This window comes from Narcine bancroftii, chromosome 1, assembly GCF_036971445.1.
Source record: "Narcine bancroftii isolate sNarBan1 chromosome 1, sNarBan1.hap1, whole genome shotgun sequence".
NCBI classification, from domain to species: Eukaryota; Metazoa; Chordata; class Chondrichthyes; order Torpediniformes; family Narcinidae; genus Narcine; species Narcine bancroftii.
In genome coordinates this window covers 261,581,965-261,607,286 of record NC_091469.1, presented here as the reverse complement: position 1 = coordinate 261,607,286, position 25,322 = coordinate 261,581,965, and the positions used below count along the sequence as shown (strand labels likewise).

The 25,322-nt window shown below is 40.4% G+C and overlaps 1 protein-coding gene across 3 annotated transcripts in view; it reads left to right on the top strand.

Annotated features, from left to right (window-relative positions):
• pnpla2 (patatin-like phospholipase domain containing 2) overlaps positions 1-25,322 on the top strand; it is a 75,003-nt gene that overhangs the window by 20,791 nt on the left and 28,890 nt on the right. The window contains exons 1-3 of one of the 3 annotated variants that reach the window (XM_069896976.1): positions 16,986-17,152; positions 17,409-17,641; positions 23,126-23,191. In XM_069896976.1, the coding sequence (XP_069753077.1) occupies positions 17,062-17,152; positions 17,409-17,641; positions 23,126-23,191 (390 nt within the window). In that variant the 5' untranslated portion in view covers positions 16,986-17,061. Of the gene's footprint in view, positions 1-16,985; positions 17,153-17,408; positions 17,642-23,125; positions 23,192-25,322 lie in introns of those variants that run through there. The other 2 variants (XM_069896966.1, XM_069896985.1) reach the window with 2 other exon arrangements.

Sequence of the window (25,322 nt, the reverse complement as noted above, 5' to 3'; positions counted from 1 at the left end):
AGTTGTCTGCGTTCCAGTTGGTCCTTTTTAGTAATTTTGACGCACAGGCCATTTCAGTCCATGAGCCCGTGCTACCTAATTACACCCAATTGACCTACAACCCTCCCTTCCCCCACCGAATGTTTTGGAGGGTGGGAGGAAACCAGAGGCCCATGGGGAAAACCCATGCAGGCTCAGGGAGAATGTGCAAACTCCTTACAGACAACGCAGGATTCGAACTCCAGTCCTGGTCACTGGCGCTGTAACAGCATGGCCCAACTGCTACGCCAACCTTCTGTCACCTTGCTCTCCAAATGCCTCTTTCTCTGGTTTTAATCAAAGCTGTAAAGTGCTTGAGGTTATTTTAAATCTATTAAATGCAGGTTGAAAAACCGTATTTACTGGAAATACGAATCAAAACAGAATATGCTGGAAATACACAAGTTTAGCAACATTGGTGGAGAGAAGAGCAGAGTTAATGTGACATTACCCTGGCACATTAACTCTGTTTTTCTCTCCATTCACGCTGCTTTACTTGCTGAGTATTTCCAGAATCACCAGTCTTTGTTGCATACTTCAAAATTGTTGCTGAATCACAGGACAGTGGCCACGTGAGTGCTTGTGCACGCAAATTATTGGACACTTTTTGACCCAAGTTAAATAAACATGTTCTATTTGAAAGGAATTTTAGTCATGAGTTAAGCCACTTGACCCTCCAGCCTGAGTTCAGTGGTGTCGGTGATTATTGAACCATGCCTCCTCTTTCCTCTTCCCCTGATCACATCACGGAATTCTGCTGCCTTGTTCTCTTTTTGATAATGGTCGCGCTTTACATTATCAGCAGACTGGTCGTACAAACACTTTAAAAAGAGGGGTTCACAGTACTGAAAACTGGTGGATGAGTCAACATAACTCTCATTTTCACCACTGGAACGTTAGATAAAGAGGATGTCTTGAACTGTATTTTAGCCATTACCTACAAAGGTAAAGAATGAGATGTTTTATGAAGCAATTCCTGAACATAAGGATGTCACAAAATGGTTCACATCCAAAAGAGCCCTTCGTGAAGGGCACATACTGTTGTAAGCAAGCAGCGGAGGTTTGCTTTGAATTGGGCATCGTAGTCTGCACAGATCTGTGGGCTGAAGGACCTGTTCCTGTGCTGCTCTGTTCTATGTTTTACGACAGCCGGAGAATTCTGCTGTGGGATGTTTTACCTCCATCTGGGAGGATGCCAAGACTTTGCTCCTGTTGAGAGGCTCTAACAATGTGACATCCATTGTTGGATGCATTCAGTGTCTGGGAAGAGCAGCAGAGAACATTCATTGAAGCCCCTGTCCAGCTTACTTATTCAAGTCACTGGAATGGGTCTTGAACTTGCAGCAGGCCGACCTTGAAGAGAGGATTCTTGATCGAGAGCATGTGGATTTAGTCTCTAGCTGCCATTGTGCATCCTCTATTATCATGGGAGATTCCTGGAAATTGTGACATTTGGGATGTTTACAAGCAAGCATCCATCACATTGAGTCTGTGATTTATTACTTTGTGGAAAGGAATGTTGAACTCTAAATTGTATTACATCGAAGAGCTGTAAGCCATCCTGAATGCCATAAATCAGCTTTTAAAAAAACATTCACTTGCTTGGTTGGTTATACAAGTAGGAGAATTTAAGCTTAATTAAGTGAGCAATAATTAAAAAGAAACTAGTCTCAATGAGGATATCAATAAAGCTACATGACTGGTGGAAAAATCCATTTGGTTCACTGAGCAAAGGAAATCTGCCGTTTTTGCTCAGTCTGGTTTGTATAGAACAGCAGACTCAGCAATGTGGCTGACTTCTCCGTTCAGAAGTAATCGAGCATGGCCAATGAATGCTGACATTGCTGGCAACATCCACAAATCTTAAAAGAAGTTATAACCCACCTCTTCCTCTCTTTAACTTTGAATTTGCTGCAACTGACATTCCGTGTCTCATTGACATGTCAAGAGTGACTTTTAAGTCCCCATATCCGTTGATTTCTGGTTTCTGGAACCTTGCATTTAAAGGCTGGTTCACTGGAAGTTACACTGGTTAAATCTATTTTTGCTAATGGATGAAGAATTGGTGTCACTGTTCTGCAAAAACAAATGAATTGAACAGTGTAAACACTGGAAATCAGCTTTGTATTACCAAAATCTTGAATACAAGTAAAAAGAATGACTTAACATCGACATTTGTGTTTATAAAAAGGCTTTGAGATGAGCCTTACCAAGCATATTTCTGTGATCAGTCAATAATTTGTGCATTGATTGAAGAACCACATGTTCCTGAGGGGACAAGGGGGGTGGGGGGGTGTCCAGCTGAGTTTAGGGGAAGCAAGAACCTTTTCTTTCGGACATCAGCATGATGTTGCTGAAGCGAAAGAAACAATTTGATGAGGTGAAAAGGTTCTTGCGAGGCGAGGGGGTGGAATATAGACTATTATGCCCGGCGACACTAAAGATGATATTGCCCGGGGTGGGGGGTGGGGAGATAAAATTTTACGCAGAGACAAAGGAGGCGATGAGATTCATCAAATCCCTAGCGGCCACCAGGGAGGAGGGGCAATAAGCTGGGGGAGAGGGTTGCTGGTTGGAGGATTATGCAAGTATATACTGTATTAAGTTCTGTCTTAAGTTATGTTATTTGGGGAGGTATATATGAGAGGAGTTCGGGGATGACAAAGGAAGGGATGGAGTAAGGTGGGTGCTGTGGGCATGCCTCAGTTTGGTAATGGAATTGGCGTCAACCATAGGTTAGTGGCACCGGGAGGAATGGGGGGGGGTGGTTTAAGGGGACGGAAGGTAGAGGGGGGGTGAATTAGGGAGATGTATTACATTGTCTTTATTTGCTGAATATGTTTTATTTTCTTAATTTCCTTTTATTTGCATACGCTTTGGATGGGTGCAGAAGTCTATGTTCAAGGTCTGATGGGACAAAGCGGTCAGAAAATAAGGGCCAAGGGAAGACCTGAAAGTGGGGGGGTGTGTGGGGGAATGGATATTAGGAAGACCTTGAGGTAATAGATGAGATAATTAAGGTGGTAAGTATGAATGTTAATGGGATTAATGGTACGATAAAGAGGAAGAGGGTCTTGGCATACCTTAAAAAGATGCAGGTGGACATAGTATTTTTTTTACAAGAAACCCACTTCATGAACCAAGAAGACGTAAAGCTGAAGCGGAGATAGGTGAGTCAAGTGGTGTCGTCCTTCTTCAGTTTTGGAGCCAGGGGAGTGGCTATCCTGATAGGGAAGAATGTTCTAGTGGTAGTCCAGGGGGTGGTCACTGACCCTGCGGGGAGATTTGTGATGATCCATTGTCAAATATGTCCAGAATCCTGGACCCTAATGAATGTATACGCCCCAAACTATGATGATGAAATGCTTATACAGGATATATTTTCGAAAGTATCTGAGGGGTGGGTGGTGATGGGGAGAAGGTATTGGTTGGAGTGGATTTCAGTTTTTTCCTGGATCTGGATTTCAATTTTTGTCTAGACCTGACCATGGATAAATTAGCAAAGAAGGTCTTGATGGCTAGGGGAGTCATGTCCACCCTGGCCTTCATGAAGGACCTGAATCTTATTAAAGTCTGAAGGAGGTTAAATCCGAGAGTGAGGGATTACTCTTTTTATTTGTGGCAACATGACTCTTACACTCAGATCAAATTTTTTTTCCCTTGGTGTCAGCCCAACTGGAAGGTAGAATAGTGGAAGCTGAGTACAGGGTGTGGCTGCTTTTGGACCATTCTCCTTTGGTGGTATCGATCTTAATGCCGGATAAACAGGCCCCAGCATATAGATGGGGCCTGAACTCGTTGTTGTTGGGAAAACTGGAATTTTGTAGCTTTGCAAGAGCTCAGATAGATTTATTCTGTGAAGCGAACTGTCCCTCTACCGAAGATAACTTCCTGATATGGGACACATTGGAGGCTTATTTAAGGGCCCAGATATTTGGGTACACCAAGAATGTAAAAAAAATATATATATGAAAAAGGTTAATGGTCTGGAATTGGAGATAACCACTTCCCTATTCCAGTTCCACTTTTGTCTACCACATGGGATTTAGCATTCTAAAACTGTACTCTTTCCGACGGAAAAGTTTTTTTTTGTTTTAAATCTAATTTTAAAAGCTAGGACCAAGTGATTATTTTATTGACCCATGCATTGGCCATGTCATTATTACTGGCAAGGATGAGATATATATATATATATATATATATATAAAATCTATCTTTAATTGCTGTATAATGAGTGGACTACCGGGCCATTTTCAGTAAGAGTCAACTTGATTGCTGAGAGATTGTGATATTTGGAGTTAGATTGAATAAGGGTGGCAAATTTTCTGTTCCAAAGATTGATGAAGTCGAATGATATATTGGTACCATTCCAAAGGTGCTTTGCTTACGTGGCTATTCAGATGAGATCATTCTGGATGATTTGTGTCAGTCACTTGGCATGAAGTGGCAGCATGAAAATCCATTCACATGAAAACTTAATTCAAGGTTGCTGTATTAATATAGTAAACTGGCATGAAGCAGATGAACAGTATTTTATTCATGTTATCAAATGTCAATGTTTATAATCTGTGGCCATCAATAAATATTGTCCCTACATTGACACCTTTTGAACCAAAGGGCTGACATTTTTATGCTCAATAGGTACAACCCAAGGACAGCATAGAACAAAATGTGCTCCTAACCTACTGTGCCTCATGATCTCACCGTTCAGTTTTGCAACGTGCTTTCTGCTTGTTTAACGAGAGTCAGGGTTCACTGGTTTGGAAAAAAAAAAGTACTGCTTATACCACGGGATACTTTTCAATAAAATACAGGAAGAGCCCATATTCACAGACAAGTATGCACCAGAATTTGCAATTGTTTAAGCATGCAATTAGTGCAGTGACTGGTTAATGGGCTGTGTCAGGGATTTTGGCAATTCTGAAACTGCTGCATTTAGAAGTACAACACTGGGTCCTGAAGATGTTGGTAAATGTGAGGAATGAAGATAATCATAAAATTGGCAGAATGTTTGCCGTATTGTGCATTATGGCAGTGTTGCAAGTTCTTTTATCATCGTGTGCTAATTTCCATGATTCAGCAGCATAGAGGGTAAGGACATGCATCGGCAGTTTAAGTTTAACTTTGCTTGATCTCTCTATTCATTGAATTGTACCAACAGAATGTGGAAAATCCAGTATCTTGCATTCCCCCTAATGTTCAGATGAATGGTTGATGATCGCCATCAACTCAGCTTCGTGTTGGGAATATCTCACCATTGAAGAGATAGTTTACACTGACCCTCACTTAGTGGATCATATCTGCATAAAAACGAGATAATTTAAGTTTGGACATGTGTGTTCTATGTACCACTGTTGTACCCTGGTTGTACCATCGGAGGTCTTAATAAATACTAAGAAAGCTTGTAAGTTTGATTGCATAATTCTTTTCTCACATTAGGCTACTAGTCAGGCTACAATGTCGCACTGAGCATGCTCACCACTCAAGTGTGATGTGGCTCTTACAATGTGTCTCACTGAGCATGCTCACCACTCAAGTGTGATGCAGCTCTTACAGTCTGTGGTGTTCATGCTCCAGCATGAATTAGTGCCAAGATTCCTCAGTATCTAACAACCACCTTAAATTGTAATTAGTGCCTTGCACAAAATGAGGAATCATTAATCAAGCTCAGAGTAGAGGACCAATTTTCATCTGAAAATGTTAAGTTCAGATATCATTCCCAATCATTCTTAATCCCAGCTTTGGAGGCTAATCTTAAATATCATTATAAATATATGATATTAATTCACCATGGAAAAGGAACCATAAGTTTAAAAAATATATCAAGAATATTAGTGTTTGTGATTCATGGAAAATCAGAAAGCTTAGACTGAACAAAATGTCCAGCTCGTAAATATCTAAAAAAGTCTATTAGAGAGATTAAATTTAGCTGATAATTGTTCAAAAAAGGCAAAATTATCTTGAATAAAAAGATCGTTAAAACTTTGGATGCCTAATCTATACCATCCCTTGAAACCTACATCCAGCAGAGACGGCTGAAAAAGATAGTTACCTCTAATGGCACTAGCCAGAGAAAAGCCATTAAGCCCAAAGAATCTCCTAAAGTGAGCTTGTAGTCTCAACCTATTTCTCATTAACAGATTGTGAGCCAATTTAGAAAAGGAAAATTGTAAAAAAAAAAAAAATCCTAAAATTGCCAACATAGTTTTTTGGAAAACTGCAGTTCCATTCTACACAAGAGGGGCGATTCACTGACTTATTCAAATGTAACAATAAAAGTAATTTACATGTTACTCATCCAATAATAAAATATAAAATCTGGAATTGATAATCCTCTATTCCTTGTAGTCTTTTGAAGATGGGCTTTATTTATATGTGTTTTCCCCCCTGCCATATGTAGGTAGAAATAACTAAATCTAGCTTAAAAAAAAATTTAGGAATTAAATTTGGTAAAGCTTGAGATACAGAAATTTAGCTAAAATTTTCATTTTAATTGAATTAATACAACCCACCATTGTAAAAGACAAGGATGACCAACCCGATAATAGTAGTTTTATTGAGTAATGCCAGAAAATTCTATTTCATTAATTTTTTGTAACTTTTCATAATTGTAATTCCTAAACGTTGGAATTGATATTTCACTATTTTAAATGGAAAATTAGAATAACCTACAAAAGTACCTTTTAAGGGTAAATGTAAATTCAATTTGAAACCCAAAAATCAGCTAAATTGATCAAACAAAGTTCATATATTTGATATAGAAACCTTAGGATTTGAAATAAAAAGCAGTAAATCATCTGCATAAAATGATAGATTGTGTTCATTTCTATTTCTAGTTATAGCTTTAAGTTCTCTACATTGTCAGAGAGCAACAGCTAATGATTCCAACACGATATCAAAAAGCAAAGGACTTAACAGGTGACCCTGCCATTTTCCTCTATTAAGACTAAACAGTTTTGATTGTTGTAAGATAGACCGAATTGAGGCCATAGGGCATGAATACAATAATTTAATCTATTTAATAAATTCTGGACCAAAATTAAATTTTCCTGAAATAGCAAATAAATACTCCCATTCCACCTGATCAAATGCTTTCTCAGCATGAGCACATTCTATCACTGGAGTGGAGGGTAGATATAGAATATTCAATAATCAATGTATGTTATAGAAAGAATAAAAAATTTTTATAAAACCAATTTGTCAGAGTCTATAATAACTGGTAGAATAGTGCTAAAACCTTAGATAGAATCTGAAACAATTTTCAAAAAAAATGCTGGTTCATCTACGTTTGGGGCATAAACATTAGCCGAAACTACCAATCTATTATAATTTGCCTTTAGGAATAATAAAATGTCCTTGTTTATCTAAAATACATTTATGAAGAACAAATGGGATCTTTTGATTTATTAATATTGAGACTCCTCTAACTTTAGCCTCAGAACAGGAATGAAAATATTGTCCCTTCCATTTAAACATTATCCTATCCTTGTCAGAATTCCATATACGAGTTTCCTGAAAAAAAGACGATATCTGCTTTTAACTATCTAATATGTGCCATCACTCTGTGCCACTTAATTGTTCCATTCAAACCTTTACTGTTCCATGAAAATATGTTAATTGGAGCCATCTTCCAATGAATACATTAATTTATGCAAATGAGCAAATGTCCCAGCCTGGCTCTGGGGGCCACCATTTCGGATCCACACTGAAAAATAAAGCCAAGAACACAAAAGATCACTTCCTTGCCAAACTAACTAACTCCTGAATAAACTCCCCTTCCAGCCCACAAAAATCTGAAGATCTCCAAATGCAGATGAGATCTGCTCTAAAGAAAAAATACCCCAAATACTTCTGTTTGTGATCTTGATGTTCCTTAAAACCTACTACAAATGGAAAAAAAACATTATTTTTAAAAGTGAGGATTATTTTAATAACTCCCCACTTCAAAATTAGTTCTTTGTATGCATAGAATTTCAATTAAATATAAATGCAACCAATTAACAAATGTAGTTTCAAATACATGTGTATATAAACCCAAGATCTACCAAGATCAAAATTCATAAGCTCTTGATAATTAATTGATCTAAACAGTTCTCAGCAATATAACATTCTGGTATTGTACTAGGAGAGATCATTATCTCAAATGAAAAACCCCACATGGGCACAAATTAGCGCACGTGCGCAATCAAACCTTCCAGATACAGATTAAGAATTATAATTGCATCTTCCCATAAAACCACCATCATTTAGTAAATCACTTCATTAATAACATATACCACATTGGAATAATTAAAAATTAGGTTCAATTTGAATATGTTAATAAATGCCACTTACTAAAAATCCACAGGGTGCTTTGCAGACTGATGCACATAGCTGTTCTGATTATGCCCTATTTCATATTTTAGGTTACCAGTCTGAGTTCTCAATTAACTCTTTCTTTTCTATCCTGATAAAAGAAACATTGCATCTTTCATTCTCCTCAACCTTGTCCAAGTTCTTTTTCCCATATCACCATTCAGAAACTTACTGGTCAAGATTCAAACAATGGCATAGATCAGAGTTGATTTACTTGACTCTGAACTCTTAATGTAGTATTGCTAGGAATAAGGAAAGGAGCACATAGCCATCAAAAAACTTTGGACAGCGACAGCGGAATCAATAATTCTGAAGTGTTTCACTGGTAATCTTAAATATGTAGAACCAATGGGCGAATGGTTAACGTAGCAGTTAGTGCAGCGCTGTTACAGTGCCAGCGGCTCGGGTTCAAATCTGACACTGTCTGTAAGGAGTTTGTACATTCTCCCCATGTCTGGGTAGGATTCCTCTAGGTCCTCCAGTTTCCTCCCACCCTTCAAAACGTACAGGGGTTGTTGGTCAATTGGGTGTAATAGGGCCAGAAGGGGCTGTTACTATGCTGTTTTTCTAAAGTTTAATTTAATAAAGAGTTCTACGCACATCTCCCAGTTTCCAATGAAAGTAGGAGAAATGTTATTCTAATTGCAAAGCTGATGATATTGCTTGAGATAAGCAAACCACATCAAAGTTAGGAGTTAGTGCCTTATCTGTTCTTGATTTGAAAAATACAGCTAACTTGATAGGATATGTGCAATTTGCTAGACCTCTTTGAATTTTACATTCTGGCTCCAAGTGTAAGCATTGTTAGAGCTAGGATGTTACCTTTATTAGTGTTGGATATTATCTTTTGGGCATTCTTCTTTGGGGTGTCAACATCTTTTGATTAGTGAACTAGCTAGACACCTCATAGTATATTTGTTAAACTCTCTTTATAAGCATTTACAGAGCTGTGGTCTTTCCCATATTGGGTCACACTAAGATATGCTCTCTGTCACTTTATTCCCTTCCAGCCTAATGCCCCCTGTTCTTGTACTAGGAAGCACTTGGACCTTTTAAACCAGATTCTATTACTTGCCCATTGCTAAAACCTCACTGCAGTAAAGTCTGTAAAAATCAGGTGCAGTATTGTGTTTTTAAAAAAAAAAATAAAAAAAATTAGAGTCCTCTCTGAGACCAGCACAGTGATCTGCAGGAAGAATGGTGTTCAATCCTAGAAATGTTTAAAACACCCATATGACTTCAGAACAATCAAAGATGTCGTGAAATCACCCATATTTATACACTTACTTTGGAAGGCTTAACTGGCTTCCTTGAAAACATCCTGCTGTGAACAATCACACAAATATACAGTTTTATGGAAGACAATAGAGAAGGGTATTTCGTGCCTGGGCCTTTCTGTTGCCCTATACTTCCTATGGATGGTGCGTCTAGCATGTTATGCATTGCATATGCTTAATAATAGTTGAGTGGAATTTGAGGGAAATTAAGAAATAGTTTTACAATCACATTTCAAGGAAGTGAAGTCATGTGTTGTTATTCTGTGGTCTGCTGTTCCAATATGTTATTTTGGACACAGTAGAATATAATCAGTTAAAGCTGCAGGTCATTGTACTTTACAGGCAAAATTTTTAAAAAATCCCACCAACCTGATTCTTCCTCATTGACTCCTTTTCATTAAAATTATATTCTCCAAACCCGGGCTGCTGCATTTCTTCTATGGTAAGTTCAGCCAAAAATAGCTTTAGATATCAAAGGAAGATGCTATTTGACTTACTTTGCCTGTTGCTGGTTATCTTAAGACTTTGTTCTCTGGTAATAGACTTTTCTGCTCGTTGGACATTATTCCTCCCTATGTACTCCATCACATCATTCATAGTTTCAATATTGTATTATATCTTCCCTTGATCTTCTGTTCTGGGATCACCACAGGTTCATTTGTTCCTTGAATTTGGTTTATATTAAATTGAATTTAGTTTTTTCAGCAATAGGTATTAATTTCCTGCTTATACCATAAAGGAAAAAAAAACTATCCATCTGCCTAGGGGCTTTGAGCAGAGCTCACACGCTAACTATGATATGAGCAACATAGTTGCTGCCCTCAAGTCCCTTGTTAACATTCTGAAGGTATCACCCTTATCAATGGGAAAAAGAGAGGAGGAGAAAAAGTTGTTTTTAACTCCTGGGTGCACCAGATTGGTTTGCCAAAGTGATCACCAAAACTGCCAACATGAATGAGAAATTTCTGTGGAAACTTCTAGCATTGCCAATTAAAGAAAATCCTTGCCACCAAAGTACAAAAAAAGTGCAGAAATTTTTATTATTGATTTCAGATTAGCATTCAAAATGGCTTTAAAAGATATTATGCAGTACTCCTGAGTATTTACCCTTTGAATTTGATCAACATAACAATGCCAATTGAAACAAATTCAGTTGCAAATTGGTCACTAAAGGTCTGAAAAGAACAGTGTTGGAAAGTGTACGGTTGTGCACTTTGGTAGAAGAACTAGATGGGCAGGCTATTTTTAGGTGGAGAGAAAGTTCAAAATTCCGAGGTGCAAAGGGAACTGTCATGCAGGATATTCTAAAGGTTAACCTCCAGGTTGAGTCATTGGTGAAGAAGGTAAATGCAATGTTGGCATTCATTTCTAGAGGAATAGCAGGGATATAATGCTGAGACTCTATAAAGCACTGGTGGGACCTCACTTGGAATTGTTTGAATTTTGGGCGCTTTTAGTTGAGAAAAGACATGCTGGTGTTGTAGAGGGTATAGAGGAGATTTACTAGAATGATACCAGGAATGAAAGGGTTAGCATGTGAGGAATGATTGTCAACTCTTGGACTGTATTCATTGGAGTACAGAAGGATGAGGGGGAACTTCATCGAGGCATTTCAAAATGCTGAAAAGACAAGATAGAGTTGAGGAGGCAAGGATGTTTCCCATGGTAGGGGTTTCTCGGACAAGAGGGCATAACTTCAGGATAAAAGAGCATCAATTTAAAACAGATGCTGAAAAACATCTTTAATTGGAGGGTTGCAAGTCTGTGGAACTTGTTGCCACAGGCGGCTGTGGAAGTGAGGTCATTGGGTGTATTTAATGCAGAGATTGAGAGATTATTTGATTAATCAGCTATCAAGAGTAATGGGGAGAAAGCTGGGGCATAGGGCTGAGTGGGAGGATGGATCAGCTCATGATTAGAATGGCAGAGCAGACTTGATGGGCCAACAGGCCTAATTTTGCTCCTATATCTCGTGAAAGCTTTATTTCCAGTTTCAAAGCATCTAAGCCTGAAATGCTCATCTTTACTTTCTGTAATGGACATTGCAATGCAGTAACCATAAATTATTTTTCATACTTAACAAAATAAGTTCAGCATGGGAATGGGAAGCCAAATGTAAACTACATTTGTGATCAGTATAGTTCTGGTTTCACACCAGATGTTGATTTTTGGTTTAAGCTGGGGAGAAAGACTAAAATTTACAGTGTAGTTTTTTTTTTAAAAGCAGTGAAGCACCTGCCATGATTTCTAGTTCTTTAAAAATAAAACTTTAGCAATGCATCCATTGGGATTAATATATTTTTTTAAAAACTCACAGGACCAAATTAGTTGGAGAAAGTCCACCTGTAAATTGGAGAGTTAGTTCCATCTGAGCCTCCTCCAACTGCTTGGCATTAACATTAACTTCTCCAGTGTCCATTAACCCTCACCCCATCTCTCCATTGCTTTCCTTCCCCTACCCCTATTTCTCCTTTCTTCTAGCTCTCTCGCTTTCCATTTCCCCCATCTCCTTTCCTCCAACAGGGCCACCCCTCCCCCAATCAAACCTTTCTTCTCCTGCCCTCCTATCCATGTCCAATTATCACTTTTTGTCTGTTAGCTTGCTCCTCCCCTTGCCCCTTAATTCCTTCTCCCTGAAGTTCATTGGAACGCCTCTCCAGCACCTCAATGGGCCACTTTGGGCCTGCTCCATTACTTCTTGAGCTTGCTGAGGGTGGAAAGCCACCCCCCCTCTTCCAGCTGAGCGCTCTTCTCTATTCTGGACATACCTGTTTCTTCCACGACCGGTCAACCTACTTCATAACCCTACAGTTCGCTGTCAATTATTCAGTGCCAAATATAACATGGTAGCCATCAAGGCCAGGTCTCATGAGACCTCCTTATCACTGCTTTTGGTGAGCTCCGGCACCTAAAAATTAGCACTGCACCCCTGCTTCTCCCCATCCTTTCTCAGACACCTGCCTGCTTTCTACTCATACCTTGAAGGAAGGCTCAAGGCCAAAATGTTGTTAATGTATCTTTACCGCCTCTGGACGCTGCAAGACCTGCTGAGTTTCTCCAGCATTTTTGTGTTTTTACTTGGACCAAATTAGTTGATCACTAAAGTTTGTAGATTAAACTTTTGAGGTTGATAATGATTTAATTCATACTTCTGGAGAAAATTATTATCAACCTGGTGGGGGATCTTGAAGGGATATTCTGTTGCATTCTTGCACAATACACAAAGTGTGGAAAAACTCAGCATGCCGCGCAGCATCAATAGGGAGCAAAGGGTGACAAATGCTTTGGGCCTGAGAAAAAAGAATGAGGAAAAAAGCAGGCAGGTGCCTGAATTAAAAGGTGGGGGGTAGAGGGGGAAGAAGGGGGAAGGTGGAGGAGGAGAAGCACAGGCTAACAGTCAAGAGTCATGGGTGGCTATGGGTGGGAGAGCAGAAGCAAAAAAAGCTGAGAAATGATAGGGAAGAGTGGGTAGCACTCTGAATAGAGAGGGAAGGGATTGGGGTGGGAAACCGAAGGAAAGGAGACTGCATCTGCAGACTTTCCTATTTAACCCCTTTTCATTTGTGCTTTGTTTTCAATGTGTTAGTATCAAAATGCTTGACAACAAATAATCTAGTTTACAGCATGTTAATCTGATATGTTAATCAAAATCAATCTGAACTAGAAAGACCCTTACTTCTTCATCAAAGCAAGGTCTCTGGAGCACGAACTGCTACATCTTCGTGTCACCTTATATTCAGGATTTTTATTATAACTTGTATAATATTGCTTTTTAACTAAAATTGTTTGATATTAGAAAGCACGAGGCACTGGTGATTACTTCTTGACCGGTTTTTAAAATTGCTCATGATTGTTCAGTGGATGTTCAGAGCTAGACGTTCAGAGTGGACGTTCAAACTCACAAAGTTTTGCCTCTTTGACAGGTTTATGAACCAAAGACTCTCTCAATTATCTTATCACATGCAACTTCATTCCAAGTCAGTTAAATGATGGTGTCATCCGATTGGTTCAATGTGTGGTGCCTCAGAATCTTTTGCCTGAGCACCTTGGTTTTCACAGGCACAGCAAAAAACTCGTTGGTTGAATGAAGTGGTTTTGTCGAGATGTTCCTCATTAAGTTTATGCGTTCAAGTACAGTGCTTGGGGAGGAACTGCATGCAGTGAACTGGGATTCACTGGTGGTGTGTTGTGCTGATGGCTGGCCCCAGCTCCCGGCTCTGTCCCCATCTGCTCACATATAACCCTGGTTTTCTGCCTACACCCGAACCCTTCTGAAGACTACTGTGAAACCCTACCCTTAGCTAATAAAAGCATTTGTTTTCCCTCCAGTCGTGAGAGCTTTTATTTTCGCTACACTGCATAAGAATGAAGTTTCTGCATTTGTTAAAACACTTTCACTGACAGTCCACAATCCCCATTCATTTCTGAGTTGCTGCAGTGACTTCATCAGGTACAAGAACACAGTCCCATTAAATTCCTGGATACTGAATGTTTTCACTTGGGATATCCTTTTGTTGTGACTGCAGGATTCAACATACTTCCATACTTGATTTATCATGGGGGGTGGGGTATGGGAGGGGGAGAGAGAGCAAAGTTCTGGTGATACGTTAGAAATTGCTAATTTCAGAGCTAATCCAGATAGGACACATCTGTGTTCAGCATTTCAAACCGTGCCAAGGTTGGAAGCAGTGGCTTTCCACTCCACTTTGTGGAGATGGATTTGTTTGTCAGCATGCACTTGTTAATTGTATGCTGATGTAATGTATCTTCTGAACGCTGGCCTCCTTTCAAACTTAATTTGGCTGCAAAAGGCTGGAGACTTAAGCAAAGTGCTTAAAATGTGCCAGTTGAATCTGGCAAAAAAGGCCAGGTTTGTTGCAGATGTCTATATGTAATTTAAGGTAGAGTTGGAATCAAAAGGCACTTTTACACAGCCATGAGAAGCAGATCATTTGTGGAAATTTTCTGCTCCGCTGGCAGTGTAAAAATGTCACGCTAAATTCGATTCTGTAATTTTTCCACCAAGACCCCTACACATTTTACGATGCAGCTACAGTCTAAATTGACTGCAGGCACTCCGTAAAAAACTGGGCTAATAAATACAGCATCTTTCCTTCACTGCCCTACTTCACCTTCTTATTCTTTCCCATAGCCTGATTTCTTCCTATCTTGTTTTGGAGACTATTCCAAATATTTAAAAAAAATTATATTTACCTTAATTTCAAGGCAAGCAAGTGCAAAGGACAAAATAAGTTTCCAAAAAATTAGTAATTATACATCCATTAATAGCTATTGCATGTCTAACTGTAATTAATGGTACTTCCCCTCCCCTCCCTCTGAGAAAAAGTAAGAAAAATAGAAAAAAGAATAGAGAGCAAGAAAAGGTAGTTCAAGACTAGACTAAAAAAAAATAGAAAAAAAATGAGAGGTTGTCAGGGATGCACCATCCACCTTCTGGACCTTAAATTATCTAGATCCAGGGGAGGGGTACAGTCTGGGTGCTCCAGAATGAGGGTAGATAAACTAAAGATTTTCAGCTATTTGCCATAAATATGGCTGCAAAATGTTGATTTAAAAACATCATTTTTGTTCCTCAAACTGTAAATGATTTTACTTTGCATTTCTACATTCCATCATGCCATTCCTAGACGGGGATCAGACTTCCAGGTAACCACTATACATTAACAGCTGCTAATGCCATCTATACAAATTGTGTTTGAAATTTGGACAGCCTCATTTTAGGTCTTACGCCCAAGATGTTTCCCAATAAAAGCAATTCTGGGTCTTATGGGGAATGTTTTCCTATAATTTGTTCTTGGAAATTCCCTAGATCTCTCCAGAAGGGCCTTACCATGTTGAATGTAGAAAGATTCCCACCTCTCTAAAGCATTGGTCTGAAATTTCTGATTTAAGTTCATTTAATTTTTGCTGCTTGATGCAAGAAATTAACTAACATTAACTGTATTTGTCATACAAATGCACAGATCGGACCAGCACTGTTCTCCAATTGTTATGTCTCAGTCTGATTCCCACCTCTCTAAAGCATTGGTCTGAAATTTCTGATTTAAGTTCATTTAATTTTTGCTGCTTGATGCAAGAAATTAACTAACATTAACTGTATTTGTCATACAAATACACAGATCGGACCAGCACTGTTCTCCAATTGTTATGTCTCAATCTGATTCCCACCTCTCTAAAGCATTGGTCTGAAATTTCTGATTTAAGTTCATTTAATTTTTGCTGCTTGATGCAAGAAATTAACTAACATTAACTGTATTTGTCATACAAATACATAGATTGGACCAGCACTGTTCTCCAATTGTTATGTCTCAGTCTGATTCCCACCTCTCTAAAGCATTGGTCTGAAATTTCTGATTTAAGTTCATTTAATTTTTGCTGCTTGATGCAAGAAATTAACTAACATTAACTGTATTTGTCATACAAATACACAGATCGGACCAGCACTGTTCTCCAATTGTTATGTCTCAATCTGATTCCCACCTCTCTAAAGCATTGGTCTGAAATTTCTGATTTAAGTTCATTTAATTTTTGCTGCTTGATGCAAGAAATTAACTAACATTAACTGTATTTGTCATACAAATGCACAGATCGGACCAGCACTGTTCTCCAATTGTTATGTCTCAGTCTGATTCCCACCTCTCTAAAGCATTGGTCTGAAATTTCTGATTTAAGTTCATTTAATTTTTGCTGCTTGATGCAAGAAATTAACTAACATTAACTGTATTTGTCATACAAATACATAGATTGGACCAGCACTGTTCTCCAATTGTTATGTCTCAGTCTGATTCCCACCTCTCTAAAGCATTGGTCTGAAATTTCTGATTTAAGTTCATTTAATTTTTGCTGCTTGATGCAAGAAATTAACTAACATTAACTGTATTTGTCATACAAATACACAGATCGGACCAGCACTGTTCTCCAATTGTTATGTCTCAGTCTGATTCCCACCTCTCTGAAGCATTGGTCTGAAATTTCTGATTTAAGTTCATTTAATTTTTGCTGCTTGATGCAAGAAATTAACTAACATTAACTGTATTTGTCATACAAATACACAGATCGGACCAGCACTGTTCTCCAATTGTTATGTCTCAGTCTGATTCCTACCTCTCTAAAGCATTGGTCTGAAATTTCTGATTTAAGTTCATTTAATTTTTGCTGCTTGATGCAAGAAATTAACTAACATTAACTGTATTTGTCATACAAATGCACAGATCGGACCAGCACTGTTCTCCAATTGTTATGTCTCAGTCTGATTCCCACCTCTGCTTTGATTTATGTAATCCCCCTTTTAGGAGTAATTCCAAAGATATTGTCCAATTTTATCAACTACTTTTATGGAAATTACCTTCAATTTAAAAAAAAATAAAATTCAAATGGTTTTACGTTCTTCATGAAGACGCTGAAAATTGTTGGATTGGCTGCACAAAATAAGAATTTCCTCAAGACTAGCTATTCACGAGCACAGATGAAAAGTGTCATTGGTGAGTTTTACATGGAAGTCTTTCAAACAGAGCTTACGTAGTCCTCATTTAAAGCCCGTGCTTGTGTTCTGCCAATAAAGTTCATGAGATAATGATGTAGCATGACCTTCTGAGTCATTTTCCCTTGCAAAAGTGCACTGGTCCATTGAGATTGGTTAACCAATAGTGGTGAGCTGTATGTTAACTGCCAGTATATGGGGAAATTATCGTAGAAGTTTGAGAAAATATATATTTACAGAAAATATTTCTTTTTCAGTAGAGGCTGGTGCAAACATTATCGATGTTTCCAAAGAAGCACGCAAGAGATTTCTGGGGCCTCTCCATCCTTCCTTTAACATTGTGAAGATTATCCGCAGCCGGCTTTACAAGGGGCTTCCAGATAATGCACACGAGCTGGCAACGGGTCGACTGGGCATTTCTTTGACCCGCGTGTCTGATGGAGAGAATGTTCTGGTGACGGCGTTCAACAACAAAGAGGAAGTTGTCCAGGTAAAATTGAAACCTTCTTTGTTCTTCTAAAAGTGTCCTAGTGAAATGGAAAACTGTCACTATTCTGATCACTCAGCAATAACTGAACAGGGTGTAGAAAATGTTCACAAAAATGTTCTTGGGCCTGGTGGGCTTGAATTATGAGGTTAGGACTCTCTACCCAAGGAAGCACTGGAGACTTCCTTATTAAAAATATTTAAGTCACAAATAGAATTTTACAGAGTAGGGGAATTAAGATGATGGGTGTGGTAAACCACTGCTTGTATATTTAACTCTCTGGTCACACCCATTGGCCGATGCTCCTCTCACAGATTCCCGAATAAAAGTGACTGTTCTGCAGCGCCCTGCCCAGTTCAGGGCAGTCGACCAGCATGGACGTGGCTCAATTCTATTGCTAATAAAAGCCTATCAGTTTTACATAACTTCCAGTCTTTTGGAGTTATTGATGGTGCCTCAATTTTATTAGCAATATATTTTGACAATGGAGCGGATCCTAAAGTCGGAGAAGTTGGAAATCGACCCTCAATCACCTGAAGTCTCCACCGACTTCAAACTCTGGCTGCGTTGTTTTGAAGCATTCCTGGAGGTATCATCTGATCAGAGAACGACAAGCTGCAGGTACTATACTCTCAGGTCGGGCCCCTGATATATTCAATGATCAGGGACGCTGCGTCGTACCCATAGGTGATGGACATCTGGAAGGCCAGTACCTGAAGAAGGTGAACGAGGTCTACGCGAGACACCTCCTGGCCACCCAAAAACAGTGTCCCGGGTAATCGAGTGTTGAGTACCTCTGGGCTCTAGAAACTCTTGGACAAGCCTCTGTGATGGCTGCAGAGAACACCCAAGGACCTGATTAGGGACATGTATGTCACATGCATCAGGTCTCACTACATCTGTCAGAGACTGTTAGAGCGAGGGGAGTTCAGTTTGTGGAAGGCAGTTGAACTGGCTGGCACAATGGAGTTGGCCCTCCAGAATATGGGAGCCTACTTGGCCAAAAATGCAGCCGCCTCATGGTTGCCCTGGGAGTTGCCATCTTGGGATGTGCAGCCACCACCATGCACCACCAGCGACCGATGTACTTTGTGAACACATAGCACCGCTATCGACACATCCAGCCAATGACCCAACGACAGCCACGGCACTCACCCAGTGGGCCGCCAATATACTGGCTTCGAGACGGATGGCTACCTCTACCATTTCCTGTGGGTTCCTTTCGGCGTCACCAATAGTGTCTCAGTCTACCAGCAAGAGATGGACTGAATGGTCGGCCAGGTATGAACTGTGGTCCACATTACCATATCTGGACCACATCACTATTTGTAGCCATGACCTGCAGGACCATGATGCCAATCTCCAAAAATTCCTCCAGACTGCCAATCTCCTTAATCTCACATACATCAAGGCTAAATGCATATTTCACACCCCCGCCTTGCCATCTTGGCTGCGTCTTGGAGAACAGAGTCATCACTCCCAACCCCGATCGCATGATTTGCTTTTGGAACTCCTCCTTCTCCACACCCTCAAAGCCCTGAAAAGGTGACTGGGCTTCTCTTTCTACTATGCCCAGTTGGTCCCCAATTATGCAGACAAGGCCCACCCCGTTAAATCTACCTCAATTCTCCCGGCACCAGAGGCCCACGCAGCTTTCAGCTGCATCAAGGCAAACATTGCCGCGGATTAATCCATCCCGTTCCAGGTGGAAAGCGATGCATATGACTTCACATTGGCTGCCACATTTAACCAGGCAGGCAGACCCATTACTTTCCTTTCCCACACCCTCCAGGGCCCCAAAATTTGACACTCCTCTGTCAAGAAAAAGGCCCAAGCCATTGTCGAGGCAGTACGACACTGGAGACACTACCTAGACGGCAAACAATTGACCTTGCTGACTGACCAACAGGGAGTGGCTTTCATGTTCAGCAACCAGCAGTGAGGTAAAATCAAAAACGACAAGATACTGAAATGGAGAATGGAACTTTCCACCTGCAATTATAATGTTCCGGTCCAGGAAACGCAGAGCCCCCCAGATGCCCTATCCCATGGAACGTGTGCCAGCACACAAATAGACCGATTGCAAACCCTCCACAGCGACCTCTGCCACCCTGGAGTTATCAGCTTCTTCCACTTAATCAAAGCCCGCAATCTGCCTTACTTCATTGAGGAGATCAGGTCTGTGACCAGAAACTGCCAGGTCTGCGCGGAGTGCAAACCACACTTCTATCGACCAGACAAAGCACAGCTGGTAAAGTCCACCTGCCCCTTTGAGCATCTGAACATCGATTTCAAACGACCCCTCCCCTCCTCTGACCACAATGTGTACTTTCTCAACATCATCAATAAGTACTCATGTTTTCCATTCACCATCCCCTGCCCAGACGTGACAGCTCCCGCAGTCATCAAGGCCCTACACAGCCTCTTCTCTTTGTTTGGGTTTCCCTGCTATATCCATGGTGACCAGGGGTCATCCTTTATGAGCTGTGCCAGTACCTGCTGGCCAGAGGCATTGCCAGAGCAGAACCACCAGCTACAACCCCCAAGGGAACGGGCAGGTGGAAAGGAAGAATGTCACTGTCTGGAAGGCCATCCTCCTAGCTCTGCAGTCTAGAGGCCTTCCAGTCTCCTGCTGTAAAGATGTCCTCCCTGAGGTACTCTACTCCATCAGATCACTCCTATGTACTGCCACCAATACCACTCCACATGAAAGAATTTTTTCCTTCCCCAGGAAGTCTGCAACAGTGACCACACTGCTAGTCTGGCTGTCATCCCCAGGGCTGGTCCTACTCTGGAAGCACGCGAGGGTCCATAAGCCTGACCCCCAGGTTGAAAGGGTCCCCCTTCTTCATGCCAACCCCCAATACACCTAATGGGACCTGGTGCCCTTAGGATTTCAGGAGACCATTACTGATCACCCCACACTCCCTTCACTTATCGTCATCTACGATGCACCAGAGCCATGGCATCTTACCCCAGCCCCAACAGAAGGTATGCCAGACATTGCCATGTTTCCACTCAACGACAACAACTGCATACAGGCACCCCAGACTGTCCAGGACCCCATTGCTGTGATGCAGCAGCAGCCAGCACTACGATGGTCACAGTGGCAGATCAGACCACCCAAAAGACTTAACATGATAACATCTGATGGACTTCACCCTGCCAAACTCTTTTAAAAACGGGCTGAATGTGGTAAACCACTGTATATTTAACTGTCTGTGCATGCCCATTGGCCAACTGTACCTGTGGCTCCTTCCACAAACTCCTAACTAAAGGTGACTGTTGGCACAGCCCCCTCCCCAGCTCAGGGCAATTGGGCAGTCGACCAGCATGGACATGGCTCCATTCTATTGCTAATAAATGCCTATCAGTTTTACATAACTTCCAGTCTTTTGGAGTTATTGATGGTGCATCAATGAGGAAAAGGTGGAGCTGAATCCATGCCCAGATCAGCCACGATCTTTTTGAGTGGCAGAGAAGGCTCAATGAGCCATATAACTCCTGTTTCTTAAGTTCTTTTCTCCCAGAGGTTAATAAAATCATGAGGAACATCGATAAAGCAAATAGCTGCACTCTTTCATTTCCCCAGGGTTGGGGAGTCTAAAACTCGGAGATAAAGATTTAAGGTGAGGGGCGTGGAAATATAAAAGGGACCTGTGGGGCTCCATTTTCCACACAGAGGTTGGTGCATATGGAATGAGCTTGCAGAAGAAATGGTAGAAGTGGGTACAGTTGTAATATTTGAAAGACAATTGGACAGGAACATGGATAGTAAAGGTGTAGAAGGATTTTACCTTCCCCTCCCCCACTACTCCAATCATTTTAACACCCCTCCACCCCAACCATTCCTACAATGCTATGTGTTCTTAGCTTCATCTATTGTCAGGATGAGACCAAACATAAACTTGAGCATGTTTAGTCTTAAACATAATGGGATGAATGTAGATTTTTCTGATTCAGGGTAACCACTGGTTCCATTGTTTCCATCTCCTCTTTCCTTCCTCCTGTACTTACTATTTTCCTTCCCCCTCTCTCTAACTTTTCTTCACCCCCCCCCCCATCCCAGTGTTTTTTTTTCTCCTCTCTTTTCACCTCTCACACTTTCTGTCGTATATTCAATCAGCTGTGGGTCTCTCCCCGGCTTCTTTCCCCTAAAAATCCAGACCGGAAATGTTGACTGACCATTTCAACCCACGGATGTGGTCAGTCCTGCTGAGTTCTTCCAACAACACTTTGTTTACTAAAGATCCCAATATCTGCACCTTTTGTGTTCCTCTTAAGTTTTAGGATATAAGCCAAATATAGGCAAATGGGACTGGTTAGGTAAACAAATTGGTCAGTATGGATGCTGGGCCAAAGCGCTTGTTTTCATGCTGTAAAACTCCACAATTCTATCACTCTTCAGATGTTAATCATTGGGAATTTATCATTGGAAAACTGCTTTGATTCAGACAAATGAAATGGTTCTGTTCACATTTGTGGTTTCCATGGATAATCATGGTTGTTTTGGAGCTGGAGAAATTTTCTTGTAACAAAAAAGCACCAAAATGGGCAGTGCCCTCACTAATGTTGAGTCGGTTTTAGTTTGGACTGTAATTGTTTTGGCAATGACTTGGAATTAATATAATTTAATTTTCTTTCCTCTTTTTTTTCAGTAGACAAGTCAAATTTGGCTGAATTCCACCCAATATTAAAATAACATTTTCTTTTGCAATATAATAGTTGTGTTTACATAATCTCTTCATATGGCAAGAGTGACTCACACAGTCATGTAGATCTGTATTAGTTAAAGTTGGTTTGTTGCAGCAGATATTTTGCATTTGTTATTTCAAGGACCAATTTCCTCAAAGGCATCGAGAGAACTCTATGCTTTCTTTCAAGAAAATGTAAAAATCATAAAAATAACCTCCAAATGTTAGAAATCTGAAATAAAAGCAGAAAATGCTGAAAATTCTCAGCGGGTCGAGAAAGAGAAAGAAAAGCAATGAAGAATCAATGATCTGACACATTAAGCTCTGTTTCTCTTTCCATATTCCTGAACTGTTGTGTTGTTTTCAGCATTTTCTGTGTTCAATTTGACCAAAAAGGACATGAATCTAATATAAAAAAAAATTCCTCTTCATGAAATGAAGCATGAACGATACCATAGTCCGTGTGCAAGAATGGGTGACCCCAATTGAAATTAATTAAGGCCTGTCTGTATTACTCAAGTTTGACCTGAGGAAAGAAAACTCATTAAAGTAACTCCAAATAGTGGCCAAAACACGAACCAATTTCAGGCCAGTTAGACCCCAAAATTGTTATTTTTTTCCCCAAAACCTAGTTTCTCTAATGAATAAAAGAAAGATTTATGGTGTAGGCTCCAGACTGACACAGAGTCCCATTCCCACTCTATCAATTTCATTCAATTTCCAGCAAAGTGCAAAAGCTCAATTTGTTACATTCGAGTCATAAAGTTTGTATCATTATTTGATCTATCTGCAGGCCTGCATATGCAGCACATTTATTCCAGTGTACTGTGGACTAATACCTCCAACACTGCAAGGAGTGGTAAGTTGAAGATAGACTGTAAGGAATTTTATTTGTAGTTTGATCGAGATTAACGGACACTTTGAGTTATGAACATTATGCAAAGGTTTAGAATTTCACCCCTTCCTTTTCCTACTCTGTTGGCACCTTCTCCCTGTTGGTATTCTTTATTGTGCAATGAAATACACACCAGAGTAAAAGCTTGAAAAGTAATTAATTGTCAAGTTGCAACAAACATGGGATCCTGCTCTCCACTAAGCAGCAGGCATTCCTCCTTGTGTGATCTTTCCCTAATTTAGGCATCTGGCTGAGATCAATCAGTCTGCAAATTGATCCTGGAATTGTGCTTTGCCCAAGATAGATCAACTACCAATCTCTTCAAAAAGGTTCTTGGGAAAATGTGCATGGATTTCCATGATATTGCTTCCAAGCACTAGATAAATCGATCTGAGCATACACTGTGTTTGTCAGTGCACATTGCTTTGATTTGAGGCGGACATCTAGCCAATCACTCTTTTCCACCATAACCCCTGGTTCTGCCCCTGAACTTTAGCTTGCAATTTTTTTGGGCAAACAGGTCACCCAATTATCCATCAACCCCATCCCTCAAGTGCTTTCCTCTGGGATTTGCAGAAATACTTGTTGCTTATTAATTTCTAAGTTGAATTTCACTGTTACAGGGCTTTCTAAAGCATTGATGAGCATGAACAAAATTTTAGCTTGTCTAACATCCTGTACTACTACAGCTGCTTCATAGACACTGGCCATCTTTGGCATTGGCTAGATTACAGAAAGGGTTATGTGAAGAGCCTGGGGTTCTTGGTCATCAGCTTGTCAGGCATTGGGTCAACCATTTGTCTGTCTCTTGCCTCTGTCTAGCCATTCATTACTGGGGACAGTCTCTCTCAAGCACCTTTTCCACTGGCATCCCAGTTAATTGGCTGTGCATTGACCTGGGATAGGAAGCCCTTTATGCTGTTTCCACAGGGCCACCCTTAACTGGGGCACTAATTACTTTTCCACTGAACACAACTCATCCCCAGGGATCAGAGTGTTCTACCTTCAACTGGAAACGCGTGACTTTCTGCTGTCCCTTTTCCACTGGTTTTATCAGCACGTCAGGGATATGAGTAGGGGTAGAGATGGTTAATCCCTGGCCTGAAATGACGTCATTTGACGACAGTGTTCCTTTTTCACTGGATGCTATCCTAGTAAATTCCCAGTTAATTCATGGGACAAGGTGCCAGTGGAAAAAAGGGCTTCAGCCTAGCCCACTGGGAGCTGCAGCTGAGATACATTCAGACCCCTGTTGTTCCTTATGGCCAAAGGTAGCACATTAGTTGAGAGAAACCACAAGAAATAGTGTCCTAAAACTATAGTTATGCTCCAGAGTGTCAGCACAGAAGTCTTTCTTGCCTTTCCAGTTGACTGCTCCAAGGGGTCAGCAGAGTAACTTGGAAAATAGACAAACGTACCCATGATTGTTCTTCTGCCATCCAATCAGAAAATGCCAGATAATTGCAGAACCAATTTGAAAGCTTGTCTTGAAGTAGGCCATTCAGTCCATTGAGTCTATTCAGCCATTCTGAGCTGATCCAGTCTCTCACTCAGCCCCACTCTCCTGCCTTCTTCCCATAACAGTTGATACCCAGACTTTTCAGGGTAGCTTTTATATTTTTCATCTTTTTTTGTCCTAGCATATTTTAGTTGCCAATTGAATGCAATATATTCCTTTGGTTCCCCTTACTTACTCTTCAACTACCAAGCACATAAATCTTAGAAATGACTGTGTGGTTCAGACTGAGTATCTCCAGTTCCACCTCACCACCTCCATCATTGCATCTCTTGTTGGAGTTTTAACAAGAGCTCTCTTTCTTCAAAATAATTGGATTTTTGTGGATATCTATAGTTGCAGGATTTAATGAATAATTTGGCTTTCAGTTGACACAAGATGTAATTTGTTAACTTCTAATTTGAACTGGGGAGATGTCACATTGCAAAGAAAACAATTAACACAACAACAAACACAAGGTCATACAACTGTTCTCCGAACGCTCTTTCTCAGAAAATCCACTGATGACTAACTTCAGATCCCATTCCAACTTGGAAATCAGATAGTGCTTGCCAACGTTTCCCCTCAGCTGCTTCACAA